Source organism: Hirundo rustica, chromosome 18, assembly GCF_015227805.2.
Source record: "Hirundo rustica isolate bHirRus1 chromosome 18, bHirRus1.pri.v3, whole genome shotgun sequence".
In the NCBI taxonomy this organism is placed as follows: Eukaryota; Metazoa; Chordata; class Aves; order Passeriformes; family Hirundinidae; genus Hirundo; species Hirundo rustica.
Genome location: NC_053467.1, coordinates 503,759 through 520,083, shown reverse-complemented (window position 1 = coordinate 520,083; position 16,325 = coordinate 503,759). Strand labels below are relative to the sequence as shown.

General features: G+C 63.6%; 1 protein-coding gene across 1 annotated transcript; it reads left to right on the top strand.

Annotated features, from left to right (window-relative positions):
* The first annotated feature begins 10,024 nt into the window (after positions 1–10,024).
* On the top strand, positions 10,025–16,325 carry LOC120760970 (TBC1 domain family member 24-like). Its single transcript, XM_040081766.2, has 7 exons — positions 10,025–10,127; positions 11,122–12,157; positions 12,768–12,926; positions 13,273–13,336; positions 14,161–14,256; positions 14,433–14,700; positions 15,392–16,325. Exons 1-7 carry the CDS (start codon positions 10,025–10,027, stop codon positions 15,535–15,537), a joined length of 1,872 nt encoding a protein of 623 aa, XP_039937700.1. The 3' UTR covers positions 15,538–16,325.

Here is a 16,325-nt window from a genome sequence, read left to right as displayed (position 1 = left end):
GGCAGGGTCAGGGCGGGAGTGGGAACAGGAGGCAGAGCCTGCCGGTCCCTCCTGGAGGGCACACGTCCCCAAGATAAGGGGCAGGACAAGAAAGGACGTGCAGCACCAGGATGTGCCCCTGGGGGGGAATGGAACCAAACCCTGGCCGTGGCTGGACCTGCAGCGCTGCACCCCCGAGCCCCTGCACCCCCTGTCCCTGCATCCCTGTATCCCTGTATCCCTGCACCCCCTGTCCCTGCATCCCTGTATCCCTGCATTCCTGCGCTCCTGGGTCCCTGCATCCCCGTATCCCTGCATTCCTGCACTCCTGCACCCCCACATCCCTGCATTCCTGCACTCCTGCACCCCCACATCCCTGCGCACCCACATCCCTGCCTTCCCCACACCCACACCGCCTGTCCCTCTCCGTCTCCCTCTCCTCCAGCCCCTCGGGGCCTCACTCCCTGCTCCACCTGCGGGAGGGGACAGGTTCTCCTGGGTGTCCCCAGCGCTGCCCGGGGATCCCAGGGAAGGGGGCGGGATGTGTTGGGGCTGGGGGCTCCCGCTGGCCTCGGGGAGCCACGGCTGCTGCTTTTCCCGTGGGGAGCTCTGCCGTTACCATGTCCAGCTGCCCGTGGCTGTCCCCGGCTGCCACCCTGCCCTTGGGCTGCAGCCGTGCGCTGGCGGCCTGGAAGAGGCTGTGGATGGCCATGCTGAGGGACCTCAGCTCCACGGCCTGCCCGGCAGCCCTGGCCTGGAGCTCGGCCCAGCGATCCTCCTGGGGGACACGAGACACGTCCCGGCAAAGCCGCCTCAGCACCGGCGCCCCGAACTCCCCGGAGACCCCGAATTCCACCCTCACCCGGGCCGGGGAGAAGCCGGCCGTGCCCAGGCTCAGCCTGGCGCGGCGGGAGCAGATCCAGGAGCCAGCCCGGCTGTTTTACGCTGCCCACCCTGGCAGTTTTACACTGCCCACCCCGGCACGTCCTCCCTGCCAGCCCCCAGGGTGGGGACAGATCCCTGCAGCAGCGCTGCCGCTGTCACCTCCCAGAGCTGCTGCTTCCAGCCCTCCCCGGTGCCAGAGCCGCTGCACACCTGGGCTCTCCCTGCCGCTGCTGCAGCCCCGGAGGGATGGATCGGGCATCTCCCGACCACAAACGCTGCTGCTGCCGGGTCCTGCCACGAGCCCCTGGCTGCAGGAGCCACTCCTGGTGCAGCCATGCCTTGGAGAACCCCCCTGGCACCCCACGGCTCCTCACCCACTGGCGGATGTCCCTCTGCGCCTGGTCAAGAGATTCTCTGAGCTGCACCAGCTCATTCTTGCACCTCAGCACCTCAGCTTCTTTCTCCGCCTCGATCTGCTGCTGCTGGACCTTGCCCTGCTCCAGCAGCTGCCGGTGCCACCACTGGCACTGCAGCACGTCCCTGCGTATCCCCACCAGGGCCTTGTAGTAGGTAATGACGTCCTCGATGTCACAGAACTGCGGCACAGGGTCCTGGGGTCAGCCACACCCTGCCCTGCCCTCCCCTGCCCTGAGCCGGGCCAGATCTTCCCTCCTGCGCTGTCCCTGCTGGTCCCTGAGCGCGGGGACGTGCCATTCCCTGGTGACGCACAGTGCCAGGCCCGGAGCCGGCAGTGCCACCGGGGAGGTGTCACCGCTCTGCCCCAGGGGAGCTGGGGCGGAACACAGCGGCTCCACGCTCCCGGGCCCTGGGAGGCGGCAGGGGCACGGGGGATGCGTGGAGAGATGTCCCAGGCCCTGGAGAGGAGGATGCTTTCCTGACAGCTGCCTGGGTCCCATTCCCGGGCAGTCTGCACCTCTCCCAGACCATTGGTGCGACACCGAGGGGGCCCCGTTCCCCTCAGCGCTGAGTTCTCTCCCTTTCTCGTGGTTTTTGTTCAGTTTTCTCAGTCCTTCGTCTGTTCTGGTCCTCCTCTCCTGGCCCTGCCCCCCGTGGCCCACCTTGGTCACAAGGGAACCCTCCCCATGCCGCCTGGAGTCTCTGGGTTTGATCAAGCGTTGATTTCCCTGGCCTTGTCTTGTCCCCCGAGGTGCAAACCCTCCCTGAGCCACGTCCAAGCTCACCGGTGAATTCTCCACCACCTCCTCCAGGTACCTCTTGAACAGGGAGTACTTCAGCAATTTCTTGGAGAGTTTCTGGTGCTGTTTTCTGAGGGACTCCAGTTCCCTCCTGGCCCTCAAGAGCTCACTCTCCTTTTTTGAATTCTCCTCTTTCTCTTCCTTGGCTTTCTTCAGAGCTTGGGTTCGCAGCCTTTCGTTCTCCTGCGGAGGTTTTCCCAGCACACACAGAGCCAGAGGGGAAGGAAGCACGGGAAGGGGGAGCTGGGTCACTGCAGGGAGGAGTGGAGAGCCCAGCGCTGCGGCAGCTGGCACCATTCCCCCTCCCTGCCCCCAGGGCCACCCTCTGGCACTGTCCCTTCGGCCTGGGGGCAGCACCGGGGGTGGGACTGAGCCTTTCAGACCTCCTTTCCCTGTCCCTGGAACATTGCTGGGGGTCTGCGGGGGGGACAAGGCTGAGAGCCTTCCCTGGGAGATCCTGGAATGGGGACAAGGCTGAGAGCCTTCCCTGGGAGATCCCCGGGCAGGGACAAGGCTGAGAGCCTTCCCTGGGAGATCCCGGGGCAGGGACAAGGCTGAGAGCCTTCCCTGGGAGATCCTGGAACAGGGACAAGGCTGAGAGCCTTCCCTGGGAGATCCTGGAGTGGGGACAAGGCTGAGAGACTTCCCTGGGAGATCCTGGAACAGGGACAAGGCTGAGAGCCTTCTCTGGGAGATCCTGGAACAGGGACAAGGCTGAGAGCCTTCTCTGGGAGATCCTGGAACAGGGACAAGGCTGAGAGCCTTCCCTGGGAGATCCTGGAATGGGGACAAGGCTGAGAGCCTTCCCTGGGAGATCCTGGAATGGGGACAAGGCTGAGAGCCTTCCCTGGGAGATCCTGGAATGGGGACAAGGCTGAGAGCCTTCCCTGGGAGATCCTGGAATGGGGACAAGGCTGAGAGCCTTCCCTGGGAGATCCTGGGGCAGGGACAAGGCTGAGAGCCTTCCCTGGGAGATCCTGGGGCAGGGACAAGGCTGAGAGCCTTCCCTGGGAGATCCCCAGGCAGGGACAAGCTCTGTCCTACCCAGGGTACAAATCCCTCAGGGGAAGCTTGTCTGGGAGTGCTGATCCAGGGCTCTTCCCAAGGGAGAGGAGTTGGTGGTGTGGCTGATCAGGGTGCCAGGAGTTCCAGGAGTGCCAGGGGTGCCAAGAGTGCCAGGAGTTCAGGAGTTCCAGGAGTGCCATGAGTGCCAGGGGTACCTTCACAGTCGTCCCAGATGTCAGCACGTGGGCTTTCAGCTGTCTCCTCCTGGCGTGCAGGTCCCTCCACCGCTCAGCAAGGGCCTCCATCCTCTCGGTGAAGGCCTGGCAGCACCGGAGCGAGGGTGGCACGGCCGCCACAGCCAGAGCCGCTCCCGGCCTGCTCCTGCCGCCCTCCAACCCCCCCGGCCATGCCCAGCGCCATCCCAGCTTCCTCACCTCCTCTGTCCCTTCCACAACCTCCTCCATCCGTCGCATTTCCTTCACCTTCTTCAGGAGGCAGATAAAGGAGTTTGTGGAGTCCTCCTCTGTCTCCCGGAGCTCCCTGCCACACATGTCCCGAGGTTGCCCTGATCCTGGCAGCACGCTGGACTGCTCTGGGAGCTGCACCGCGTCCCAGGTGTGCCCAGGGCCCCAGCCCCACCGCAGAACCCCGCTGGCAGCCTGGCCTCCCCAGCCCTGCCCTGCAGGGACCCCCGGCACAGCTCCAGGGAGCGACGGGGCAGCGAAAGGGCGGCACGAGGGCAGGGATAAGGGATGGGAGCTTGCAGGGGAGGGGGGGATGGAGGAGCCCTCACCTGAGCAGGGGCAGGAGCCTGTCCTTGTACTGCCCCCGGTAATAGCTGATGTCCTCGTGTGCCATGGCTGCAGACACCGCACGTCCTGCTGCTGTGTCCTGCAGTGTCCTGCTGTGTCCTGCTGTGTCCTGCTGCTGGGTCCTGCAGTGTCCTGCTGCTGTGTCCTGCAGTGTCCTGCTGTGTCCTGCTCTGTCCTGCTGTGTCCTGCAGTGTCCTGCTCTGTCCTGCAGTGTCCTGCTGCTGGGTCCCGCTGCGTCCTGCTGCTGGGTCCTGCAGTGTCCTGCTGCTGTGTCCTGCAGTGTCCTGCTGTGTCCTGCTCTGTCCTGCTGTGTCCTGCAGTGTCCTGCTCTGTCCTGCAGTGTCCTGCTGCTGGGTCCCGCTGCGTCCTGCTGCTGGGTCCTGCAGTGTCCTGCTGTGTCCTGCTGTGTCCTGCCGTGTCCTGCCCTGTCCTGCTGTGTCCTGCTGTGTCCTGCTCTGTCCTGCTGCTGTGTCCTGCTGTGTCCTGCAGTGTCCTGCTGTGTCCTGCTGCTGTGTCCTGCGGTGTCCTGCAGTGTCCTGCAGTGTCCTGCAGTGTCCTGCAGTGTCCTGCTGTGTCCTGCTGCTGTGTCCTGCGGTGTCCTGCAGTGTCCTGCTCTGTCCGGCAGTGTCCTGCTGTGTCCTGCAGTGTCCTGCAGTGTCCTGCTCTGTTCTGCTGTGTCCTGCAGTGTCCTGCTGTGTCCTGCAGTGTCCTGCTGTGTCCTGCAGTGTCCTGCAGTGTCCTGCTCTGTTCTGCTCTGTCCTGCAGTGTCCTGCTGCTGTGTCCTGCTGTGTCCTGCAGTGTCCTGCTGTGTCCTGCCGTGTCCTCCTGCAGTGTCCTGCTGCTGGTTCCTGCTGTGTCCTGCTGCTGGCCTGCCTGGCCCTGACACACCTGCAGTAGCCCCAAGGCTACTCCACTCTGCCAGGAGCGGCCCTGCGGCTCCTCTCAGCCCCAGAGAGAGGCACTGTGGCTGCCCCAACCATTGTGAGAACTCCAGCGGCTGCTCCCGGCACTGGGACAGCTCCAGAGGTTCCCGAACCCATTGTGACAGCTCCGGCGGCTCCTCCACCCATTGTGACAGCTCCGGCGGCTCCTCCACCCATTGTGACAGCTCCCGTAGCTACTCCCAATGCCTTGGAATCAGGGGAGTGACCACTGAGACCAGGACATGGAATTTATTCATTCACTTCTTTTTTTCATTCATCTTCTCTGCTCCTTCCTCTGCCTGTGCCCAGTGCCCTCTGATGCCCTAGGGGTCTGTCAGGGCCCCTGTCCCAGGACCCCCTGCCCCACATCCCCTGCCCCACATCCCCTGTCCCTGCACTCCCTGGCTCCTCTCCCCAAGCCCAGCTGGAACCCAGAGCTGTTCCATCCTCAGCGAGGGCTGAGCAGGGCTCTGCTCCCTCTCCGGCCCAGGCTGAGCTTTCCCCTTTGCCCGAAACCAGTTGATTTGGTTTTTAATTGATTTAATTTCTCCCTCAGAAGCGGGCCCGTGACCAAGGACGGCCCAGAAGGAATGGCTGGAGCTCGTGGGCCAGCTGGGGGAGCCCAGGGGTGATGGAGCCCTCGGATCGCTGCTCAAATCTCTCAAATTCTCAATGCTTTTTAACTACACCCACACCTAAATTCGAATGCTGCAGTTGTTTTTGGCACTTTGAAGGGAGTTTTTCACCGAGGTGCTCTGGTGCTGCCCAGCGCCCACATCTGCCGGACATCCCGGTGTGGCCAAAGCCCCGGGGCAGAGGTGACCGTGAGCAGGGACAGCGGGGCCAGGAGGGCTCTGGGCTCCGCTGGCCCTGGAGGTGCCCGAGCGCAGCCCCGAGCTGCGGCCGGAGCTGCTGCGGGAATCCCGGGCAGCTGGGGACATCTCCTGGCCGTGGGATGGAGCAGCACCGCTGGAAAATCGCCCGCGGCCGGCACGGAGCTCGGCAGCTCCTCTCCCCGCCCGCTGCGACCCGGGCACCGCGCTCCAGCTCACGGGAGCTTGTCTGAAAGAAAAACAGGGGGAAAAAAAAACCAAAAAAAAAAAAAAAAAAAAAAAAAAAAAAAAAAAAAAAAAAAAAAAAACCACCAAAAAACCAAACTTTCTTGCTAAAAGTGACTAAACCCCACTTGTTTAAATTCACAACATCTCCCTTAACCACCCTGAGCACCAAAGCTGAGCCGCCCTGGTGCTCCAGGACACGTTTTATTTCACAAGTCTGACTTTCCTCTTCGGCCCCTCCAAGCCCCTCCAAGCACGCTCCACAATCAGCGTTTCCAGGTGATTCATCCTTCTATCAAATGTCGGTGTCCTCTTTCCACACCTCTCCTTGTTTCTGTGCAAGATTCCTTACAAGTGTGAGTGACATCGGAAAGCCAAAATTCCCGGCTGCTTTTCCCTCTCCTGCCCTTGGAATGCAGTGAAACCCTGGGAATTCTGCCCCATTGGAGCCCCCGCTCTAACAACCCGCACAGATCTCTCCCGAGGAGAAAAGGGGGCAGAAGGCACTGAAATCGTTGGGAAAACCCAGTGGAAGGAGATGGAACCGGCCCTGCTGGAGGGGACTCGTGCAAACAGCACAACTTCCCCTGGAAAATCCCAGTGGCACCTTAATGAAGGCCGGAAGGGGCAGGAATGCTGTCCCCGAGCGCGGAGCGTCCTGCCCGCAGCTGTCACTCGGGATCAGCCCTGAGAGCGTTAAAGCACAGCCCCGCAGCCAGCCACAGCTCCCAGCAGCTTTCAAAGGATGTGAAACTCACTGAGTGGTGACCAAACGTAAACCAGCTTAACTCCAGGGGAAAGCTCCCAGCCCCAGGCCCCGGGACAAGGACTGTGTGATCAGTGGTGCAGGAAGGTTAATGAAAGGAAGGGCTGCTGGCAAGAACAGGACCTGGGCACCGCGGGCTGTCACTTCAGCGCTGGATTAGATACGGAAAAGCAGCACAGGCCGGGCAAGTGTCACTGCTCAGCTTCATCAAACTCCAGGTGCCGATTTTTCTAATGCAGGGGAAGCTGAGTCAGCTCCAGGCACATCCCGGGGTGGGCTCTGCCACCCCCAGAACCCCAAAGCTGGGCCAGGACTCTGCAAGGATTTCAGAGGGACCCTGAGCTGGGAAGGGCAGCGGAGCCCTGCAGACCCTGGGGGCTCCTGCCAGGATCCTGCCAAGATCCCTCCAAAGTCCTTCCAAATTCCTTCCAAGATCCCTCCAAGAATCCCTCCAAGTTCCTTCCAAACTCCTCCCAAGTTCATTCCAAGCTCTTTCCAAGCTCTTTCCAAGCTCTCTCCAAGCCCCTTCCCTCCAGACCCCCACACAGCCCAGGCTCAGACAAGGGAGCAAAGTTGGATTTCCTGGCACAAGATCCAGGCCCTGAGCTGTCTCTGCCTGTACCCCCAAAAAGCAGACCCACACGGGTGATTGGGAAGGGAATTCACCCCACAGGAGGACACGGCAGAGTCACTTTGCTGTCCCTGCCTGGCTCCCAGCTGAGGGACAAGGCTGGGTTGTTGTTGTCCCTTTCCTCCTCTCTCTTCTCTGGGAATTAACTCATTGGCTGCTTTAAACACATGGAAGGAAACCAAGAATCATTCCAAGGCTGTGCCCAAGGTGGTTTGTGTGTTATGGACACCGCACCTGCAGGCTCCCACCAATCCCAAAATTGTCCACGTGGAGAACAGTGCGTTTAACTGACCCAGAACAGCACAAAGGGGACACAGCCAGGAAAGCCACTGAGCACGGACCCCACTGCTGGCTCCCACTGCAGGGAGAGAACAAGAGATTTCACTTTCATTACAAAAAAACCCACAAAAAACAAAAAAACAAAACAAAACAAAACAAAACAAAAAAAAAAAGCAAAAAACAAAACAAAACAACCCACCAAACCCCCCCCCCAAAAAAAAAAAAAAACCAAAAAAAAACCCAAAAAAACAACACAACCAACCAAACAAAAAAAACCCCAAACTACCAACCCCCCCCCCCCAAAAAAAAAACCTAAAAAAACCCACCACCAAACACACACCTAGTGGAAGTTTTAAGACCAGCTCAATGGAGCAGAGTTCACAGACGGCAAGTTCTGGATGCTAATCTTTCCCTACAGTTTTTTTTTTTTTTTTTGTTCTATTTTAGATTTTATGCTCTATTTTTGGCTCAGCAACAAGCAAGAAGTTTGTCAGCTGAGCTAATGGCAAAATACTATAAAAACAAAAACCTGTTTACATTCTCCCTACAAAGCCAACATTGCACAAAGACATTTTCCTGCATTACAGCACTCAGGAGGCACGGGACACGCGGCTGCTCAGCCGTGGGATTCTCAGCGGCATTTCTGTTATGAAAACACCTCTGTCGTCGTTGGAAACTTGTTTAGAGTAGAACCAAGCTCTGCCAAATACTCCTCTTTACCTGTTAATGGATTAAAGGGAGCTGGAAAACACAGGGCACGGGACAGATGATTTTATGGAGAGGTCAGTCACCTGTGCAATGTTTCCATAAAACACAACCTCGGAGAGTTCCAAAAGAAAGGCTCCAAACAACACCAGCCCCACGTTTCACCGGGGTTTGGGCTCCCCAGAGGTGGCACTGGTGGCAACAGAGGACTTTGCCCTCCATAAACACAGACAGCTCCAGCAGCAGCCTTTTTATTGGTCTTCTGTACAATTCTGACACTTCACCATCCTGAAAGCAGGAGTTCAATCTGCACCTCCAAACACTCCAAAGCCAGGGAAAATACTGCTCTCCAATCCCACTCACCGCAGCGGGGTAGGGCTGGGGACACGCCGGGCCGGGCAGAGGAGACACCCAGCGCCAGCAGTGCCCTGAGGGGCTCTGAGCCCCCGGGGTGGGCTCTGCCCCTCCGGCACACCCGGAGATGCTCCGGTGCCCATCAAACATTCACAGCCTTCAGCTGCGCTGCTCAGCCCAAGCCCCACGGCCTCTACATATTTAATATTTTGCCATTAAAAACGCATGAAGAGACGTCTCCTTTCGCCCTGTCCCTAGTTCACTTCCATCTCTGGAGCGGCTGCCGGAGGTTCCAGAGCTGCTCCGGGCTGCAGGAAGAGGCGGCCGCTGTCCTGGGAAAGGCGGATGAGGATAAGGATAAGGATGAGGGTGAGGATGAGGATAAGGATGAGGATGAGGATGAGGATGAGGATGAGGATGAGGATGAGGATGAGGATGAGGATGAGGCAGTGGCAAGGTCCAGGGAAAGGCAGCAGGAGCCGCTGCTGCCGGAGCTGTGCCGGGCTGCGGAGAGAGCCAGCAGCACCGGGGAGTGGAGCAGGGAGCGGGGTGGGGACCCCTGAGCCCCAGGAGAGGGCTGGGTCCGTCCCTGCCCCTCTGGGAGCAGCGTGTGCAGCACAGCCGGGCTCCCGGATAAGGAGATAAGGATAAAGATAACTCCCACTGGGAGACTCCCTCGCCCCCTCCCACCCGGCACAGCTCGGGGGTCTTTGCTGATGACCCAGAGGATGCTCAGGGAGGTGCTGCAGGGGCAGCCGGACCTGCAGGCAGGAAGGCAGATCAGGAACAACCTGCGGCTGCTCTTATCACAACAGAAACGATCCGATTTTATAGGGAAATGAACATCCTTTAGCGCGGCAGGATGCCAATGAAAGTGCCCGCTGAGCGCGGCCGGAGCCGTGAGCCCTGCGGCGGCACCGCCGGCCCGGGGCGATGTCCTGGGAGCCTCTCCCAGCTGCTGGAGGCCGCTTTTCCTCCAGCCCGGCCCTTCTGCCCGTGAGCGCCCGCTCGGCAGCTCCGCAGCGCGCCCGGGGCTGGACTCCATCGGTACCGAGCATCCCGGGGGCAGCGGCAGCGCCGGAGCCCCCGGCCGTGCCCGCAGCCCGGCCCGGGCGTGCGAGGGGAGCGAGCGGCGGAGCGGGAGCGCCGAGGTTGTGCTCGGGGAAACCGAGGCTTCCCGTACCGCTGGTGCTGCCGTTCGATGCTATCTCGGCCCGCGGGGCGCTTGCGGCCCCCCGGCCGCGCTCGGCGCGGAAGCGGGGCTGGAAGGGGCGATGCGGGCGCGGAGCCGCTCCACCCCTCGCCGTGTTTACCCCAAATAAACGCCGGGGCCGCGGGCTCGCCCTCGCCTTAAGAGCGCGGGCGGGTGCGGGCCCGGAGGGGACGCGGCAGGGGCGGCCGAGCTGGGACATGCTGCAGCTGGGGCTCAGCCTGCCCCGCTCCCCCGGGGCCGCGGCCGCCGCCTTCCCCATGGCCGAGCCGGCCGCGGGCGAGGCCGCGGGCACCGGGCCAGGTGAGTGCGGCCGGCGGGGCCGAGGGGCCGGGGCAGAGCCCGATTCCTGCCCCGAGCCCCCCGGCTCGTCCCGGGGCGGGCGGAGCCGCAGCCTCCCTTCGGCACCGGGGCACCGGGGGCTCGGGCTGATGCTCCTCGGTACCCGGGCAGGGCAGCACCCCGGGGACGGGACGGGGTGAATTTGGGGTGCAGACAGCCCCCGATCCGGCCCCGGCGTTGTCTCGGCCTGGTTTCTGTGGCCGGGAGCCCCCGTGACCGTGCCGGGGTCAGGCTGTGCCCGGGACAGGGAGCGGGGCCGAGCCGCCGGCTCCAGCAGCTCCTGCCCTGGACCAGACCGAGCCCGACCCGCTGCTCCTGCTGGCCTTGGGCCAGCGCCGAGCTGAGCTGGAGAGCCGCAGCCGGAGCCAGCCCGGGCACCAGGACCCTCCCGATGTGCCACCACGGGCTGTTCCCCCGCGTCCCCCCGGCTCAGTGAGAACCCATCCCTGACCCCCCAGCAACCGAGCACGGCCGCGAGGAAAACATCCGAGAGCTAAGGAGCGCGCTGATCGCCTTTATCCCTGCCCTTAACGAGCGGCCGGCAGCGCTGAGCCAGGCGGGGACAGCTCCGTGCCCGTGCGGGCTCGGCCCGGGCTCTCCCAGCCCCGGGGAAACGCCGCTCCCGTCTCTCTAGGAGGAGCTCGGGCTCCGCTCTTCCCAGCGCCGGGCCGGCGGCTGCCCGAGCCCTGCCCCGGGACCGGGAGCTTTCGGAGCGGGGAAGAGCCCCTGGGGGTGTGAGAAGAGACCCTGGCAGCCGGCTGGGACCTGGCCCCGCGCTTCTGCAGGGCCCTGAGCCGATGGGAGCGGGAGAGGGCGAAGCCTGAAACCCTTCCCTTGGCAGGGGAGAGCAAGGAGGGCCAGGAGGTGGCAGCGAGAGCTCGGAGCGGCCTCGGGCAGGGTGAAACGCCGTCGGTGGGGCGCTGGAAGCGCTCAGCCCGCGCTCTTTGTCCCGCAGAGGCGCTCGGCTCATCCCCGGTCAGCATCGTGGTCACGTCCGAGGCTGACACGTGGGACATCGACACCTCCTCCTGCCCGGGCTGCGGCCAGTTCGTGGACTGGGACAAGATGCCCGAGGCGCAGCGGCCGGTGCAGATCCCGCGGGACGTCCTGGACAGGCCCCCGAAGGAGCTGAAGAGGCTGGCCAGGGAAGGCTGCTGGGCCGGGAGCCACGCGGGCCGGGCCCGGCTCTACCCGCGGCTCATCCAGCGCGTCTCCTGCCGCCTGGTCACCCCCGACGCGCCGGTGTACCGGGACGTGGCCGGCCGGCTCTTCGGGAAGCCCAGCGTGAGCTCCCACCCTCTGCCCGAGTTCCTGGAGGGCTGCCCCGTGCCCACCTACTGCCTCAACCCGCACGGGGTCACGGCCCTGAAGAAGATCCTCATCTGCGTGGGCGCCCTGTTCCCCGACATCACGCACAGCCCGCTGCTGCCGGCGCTGGCCGCGCTGCTGCTGCACTACAGCCGGGACGAGGCCCAGTGCTTCGAGAGCGTCTCGCGCCTGCTGGCCAGCAACGCTCCCCACGCCGCCTACATCGACCAGTCCTTCCTGGCCCACCAGGCCTCCTGCATGACCTTCGGGGACCTGGCCAACAAGCACTGCCCGGCGGCTCACAAGCTGATCGCCGGCGCCGCCGCCGACGTCCTCGAGGTCTACTCGGAGTGGCTGCGGTGGCTCTTCCCCGGGCTGCCCTTCGCCTACGCCGTGCGCGTGCTGGACGTGTTCCTGCTGGAGGGCCAGAAGGTCCTGTACCGCATCGCCCTGGCCCTGCTGAAGCAGTTCCGGCTCTCGGTGGCCCCGGCCGGGCTGCAGGGCTCCGACGTCAAGGCGGAGCTGCGGGCTTTCATCGCGAACATCGCCGAGCACGTCACCGTGGAGAAACTCCTGGAGAGAGCCTTCGGCATCCGGCTCTTCTCCCGCAAGGAGATCTGGCTCCTCCAGATGGCCAACAGGAAGGCCTTGATGGAGAGGGGCATCACCGTGGTGCAGAGGAGGTGAGGAGAGCTCTGCGTTCCCCGGCTCTGGCGGCTGAGCAGGGAAAATGTGAATTCCTGTGCAGAGCACCCGGGGAGAGCTGCGGGCACCTCCCACGGCTGTGGCTGTGCTGGGCCCTCCCAGCCCCTGGGGACCCTGTCAGGGGACAGCCAGGGATGGGGACTGTCAGGGGACAGCCAGGGCTGGGGACTGTCAGGGGACAGGGCACAGCCAGAGCTGGGGACTGTCAGGGGACAGGGCACAGCTGGGGATGGGGACTGTCAGGGGACAGGGCACAGCCAGAGCTGGGGACTGTCAGGGGACAGGGCACAGCCGGGGATGGGGACTGTCAGGGGACAGGGCACAGCCAGAGCTGGGGACTGTCAGGGGACAGGGCACAGCCAGGGATGGGGACTGTCAGGGGACAGGGCACAGCCAGAGCCAGGGACTCTGTCAGGGGACAGGGCACAGCCAGAGCCGGGGACTCTGACAGGGGACAGGGCACAGCCAGAGCCGGGGGCGTTGGCAGAGAGCTCACGGTGCGAAGAGCAGGACAGAAGCTGCTCGTGGAGCTGTGTCCCCCAAAGCAGAGGGGCCCCACAGCTCTCCCTGATGTCCCTCCCCTCGCAGGCCGTCCTTCCACCTGGCTGTGGACATGCAGAACTTCAGCTCCAGCGTTGTCACGGCGCAGGAGATGCGCCTCGTCTGGTCCTGGATCCCCGAGCGCTTCTCGCTCTTCCCCCCGCTGCTGCTCTTCTCCACCTCCCGGGACGGCTGCAGCCTGCAGAGGTGAAGCCTCAGCTGCCCAGCGGGGCCGGGCACAGGGGGAAACCCGGGCAGGGCTCGGTGCTGGAGAAAGGAGCAGCGAGTGACCGGGGGCACCTCTGGGGCTGCCGGGGACCCTGCTGGGCTCCGTTCAGGCCCCGGAGCGTGGCTGAGGGGGGCGGGCAGGGGCCGGCCCGGGTGGCCGCCGGCACCTGGGCACCGCCCGGGCACACGGAGCCCTGTGGATGTGCCGCAGGGCTGTCCCCGTGTGCCACACCGTGCCAGGCACGCTGGGAGCGGCCAGGGACAGCCAGCACAGCCTGCCCAGGGCTCGGCTGTCCCCGGCCCCACCCCTTGTCCCTCCCGGCAGGTTCTACACGTGCTGTGAAGGCTACGAACCCACGGTGCTGCTCATCAAAACCACCGACGGGGAGGTGAGCGTTTCCCAGGCAGCTGGGGAAGGGCACAGAGTGGGTGACCCCACGGGCAATTCTTGGAGCACCCAGGGCTGGGGGTCCCTGCCCCACCCCGCCCCGGGTCTGTCCCAGCTCCCAGGAGAGAACAAACTGCACCTCCGGCCACCAGGACACAGCGGAGCCGGGGAAACAGGAGGGGGTGAGGGGGAGAGCGGCCACGAGGGAGATTTTAACTGAAAATGCAGTGCAGGATGGAGCTGGCACAGCAGGGTTTGGGGATCTGGGATTGCTCGGTGCAGGATGGAGCTGGCACAGCAGGGTTTGGGGATCTGGGATTGCTCGGTGCAGGATGGAGCTGGCACAGCAGGGTTTGGGGATCTGGGATTGCTCGGTGCAGGATGGAGCTGGCACAGCAGGGTTTGGGGATCTGGGATTGCTCGGTGCAGGATGGAGCTGGCACAGCAGGGTTTGGGGATCTGGGATTGCTTGGTGCAGGATGGAGCTGGCACAGCAGGGTTTGGGGATCTGGGATTGCTCGGTGCAGGATGGAGCTGGCACGGCAGGGTTTGGGGATCTGGGATTGCTTGGTGCAGGATGGAGCTGGCACAGCAGGGTTTGGGGATCTGGGATTGCTCGGTGCAGGATGGAGCTGGCACAGCAGGGTTTGGGGATCTGGGATTGCTCGGTGCAGGATGGAGCTGGCACAGCAGGGTTTGGGGATCTGATTCCCCAGGGGCCAGGGCAGAGCCCCTGCCCTGCTGAGCCCGGGGCGATGCCCGGCGCTCCCGGGGCAGGCTCTGCTCCCGGCCCATCCCCTGACGGCTCCTGTGCTCTCTCCCAAGGTGTGTGGGGCGTTTCTCTCCTCCGACTGGAGCGAAAGGAAGAAGAGCGGAGCCACGTCGGGCTTTTTTGGGACGGGGGAGTGCTTTGTGTTCACCGTAAGCCACGGTTTATGTCCGGCTCTGTCCCTTCATTTCCGTCCCGCCGGGACACCCCGTCCCTCCCCTGCCCCAGCTCCGGACGCAGCGCTCGGCCCGGCCCCGAGCGGCGGCAGCACCTTCCCCCCGCGGTGCCGAGGTGCCCCGGGGGTCACCGGCCGTGTCCCGCTGCCCAGGTGCGCCCCGAGGCAGAGAGGTACGAGTGGGTGCTCATCAAGAAGCCGGAGCTGGCCAAAGCCGTGCCGCGCTCCCGGCAGCGCTCGCCCTCCCCCGCTCCCGAATCCCCGCTCGGCTCCAGCCGCGGCTCCAGCCCCAACCACCTGGCCGTGCCCTCGGCGCAGAGGAGAGGCCGCCTGTCCCCGTTCCTGGCCATCAGGCACTTCCTGCTGCCCTCCAAAACCGCCTCCATGTTCATGTGCGGCTCCCGGGACGGCATCGTGATCGGTGAGGGGGATGGATGTGGGTAATGGGGATGGATATGGGAAATGGGGATGGATATTGGTAATGGGGATGGATATGGGTAATGGGGATGGATATGGGTAATGGGGGATGGATATGGGTAATGGGGGATTGATATCGGTAATGGGGATGGATATGGGTAATGGGGATGGATGTGGGTAATGGGGATGGATATGGGAAATGGGGATGGATATGGGTAATGGGGATGGATATGGGAAATGGGGATGGATATGGGTAATGGGGGATTGATATCGGTAATGGGGATGGATGTGGGTAATGGGGATGGATGTGGGTAATGGGGATGGATATGGGTAATGGGGATGGATGTGGGTAATGGGGATGGATATCAGTATTGGGGGATTGATATCGGTAACGGGGATTGATATTGGTAATAGGGGTTGATATCGGTAACAGGGAGGGGAGCCAGCCCCTTCCTCCAGCGCAGGGAGCTCCTTCCCAGAGCCCCAAGGGGACCCCACAGCCCCAGTCCCGGCCAGGTTGAGCCCGGGCTGCGCTGGGATCTTTGTGCCCCCGGGCCTGAGGGTTCGGCACAGGAGCCGCGGTGGGTCGGGAACCCCCACGGGAGTGGCCCGAGCCCCTTCCAGTCCCGGGAGCGGGGACAGAGAGCGAGGGGCGGCCGGGGGGAGCCGGGCCCCACCCTGCGCTCGCCCCGCAGGCGGAGGCGGAGGCCAAGCGCTGTCCCTGGACGCCAGCCTGCTCTGGGGACACACGGAGCACTGCGAGACCTTCGACAACCCCCCGCTCTGCCAGGAGAACTTCCAGGTGCAGCTCTTGGAGGTGTGGGGCTTTCAGAGCGCCTAGTTCCCGTGGGGACACCCCTGGTGTGCCACCCGCGGGCACGGGGACCCCTCCCAGCGCTGGCCACTCCCGGCCGGGCTGTGGCCACCTGTGTGGCAGCTCCGCTCTCCATCGTCCCCTCCGCGCTCAGACCAGCTCAGCTCAGCTCAGCTCAGCTCAGATTGGATCAGATCAGACCGGATCAGATGAGACCGGATCAGATCAGACCGGCCCCCGTGGTGCTGTGCAGAGAGGACGAGGCAGTGCCAGGACCGGCACTGCGGGCGCTGCCCATGGGGACATTCAGGATCCCCTCCCGCAGTTTAGAACCTGCCCACTCCACCCAGTCCGTCCCAGTTTGGGGTGCTGGAGGGGATGGCACCCCTGTCTGGAGCTTCTCACCCCTCCCTGGCCTGTCTGCAGCGTGGGGCTCGGCAAACCTGTGACAGCACGGGCAGATTTTGCGGGAATTCTGAGCCCAGGCAAAACCCAACACCGAGCTCCAGAGCTCAGCAGAAACACTCTCAGATCCGCTTCCCCCTGGCCCCAAGCCCGGCACAGCCCTCCGAGCCATCCACGGAGTTCTGGAGCCTCCGAGGGCATCCCGGAGTGCCCGGGATCCCCCAGCCCCGGCGGAAATTCCTCCTGTCCCTGGCTGGAAGTGCTGCGGTGATGGCAGAGCCCTGCCTGCAGTTCATGGGGTGCCCGAGCTCTGCCGAGCCTTTGCCGTGCTGAAAGGGACCCTGAAAGGGATCCTCTTCTCTTGCCCCTTATTCCATTGCTGAATAAAATTCAAAACTCCTGGAGAATTA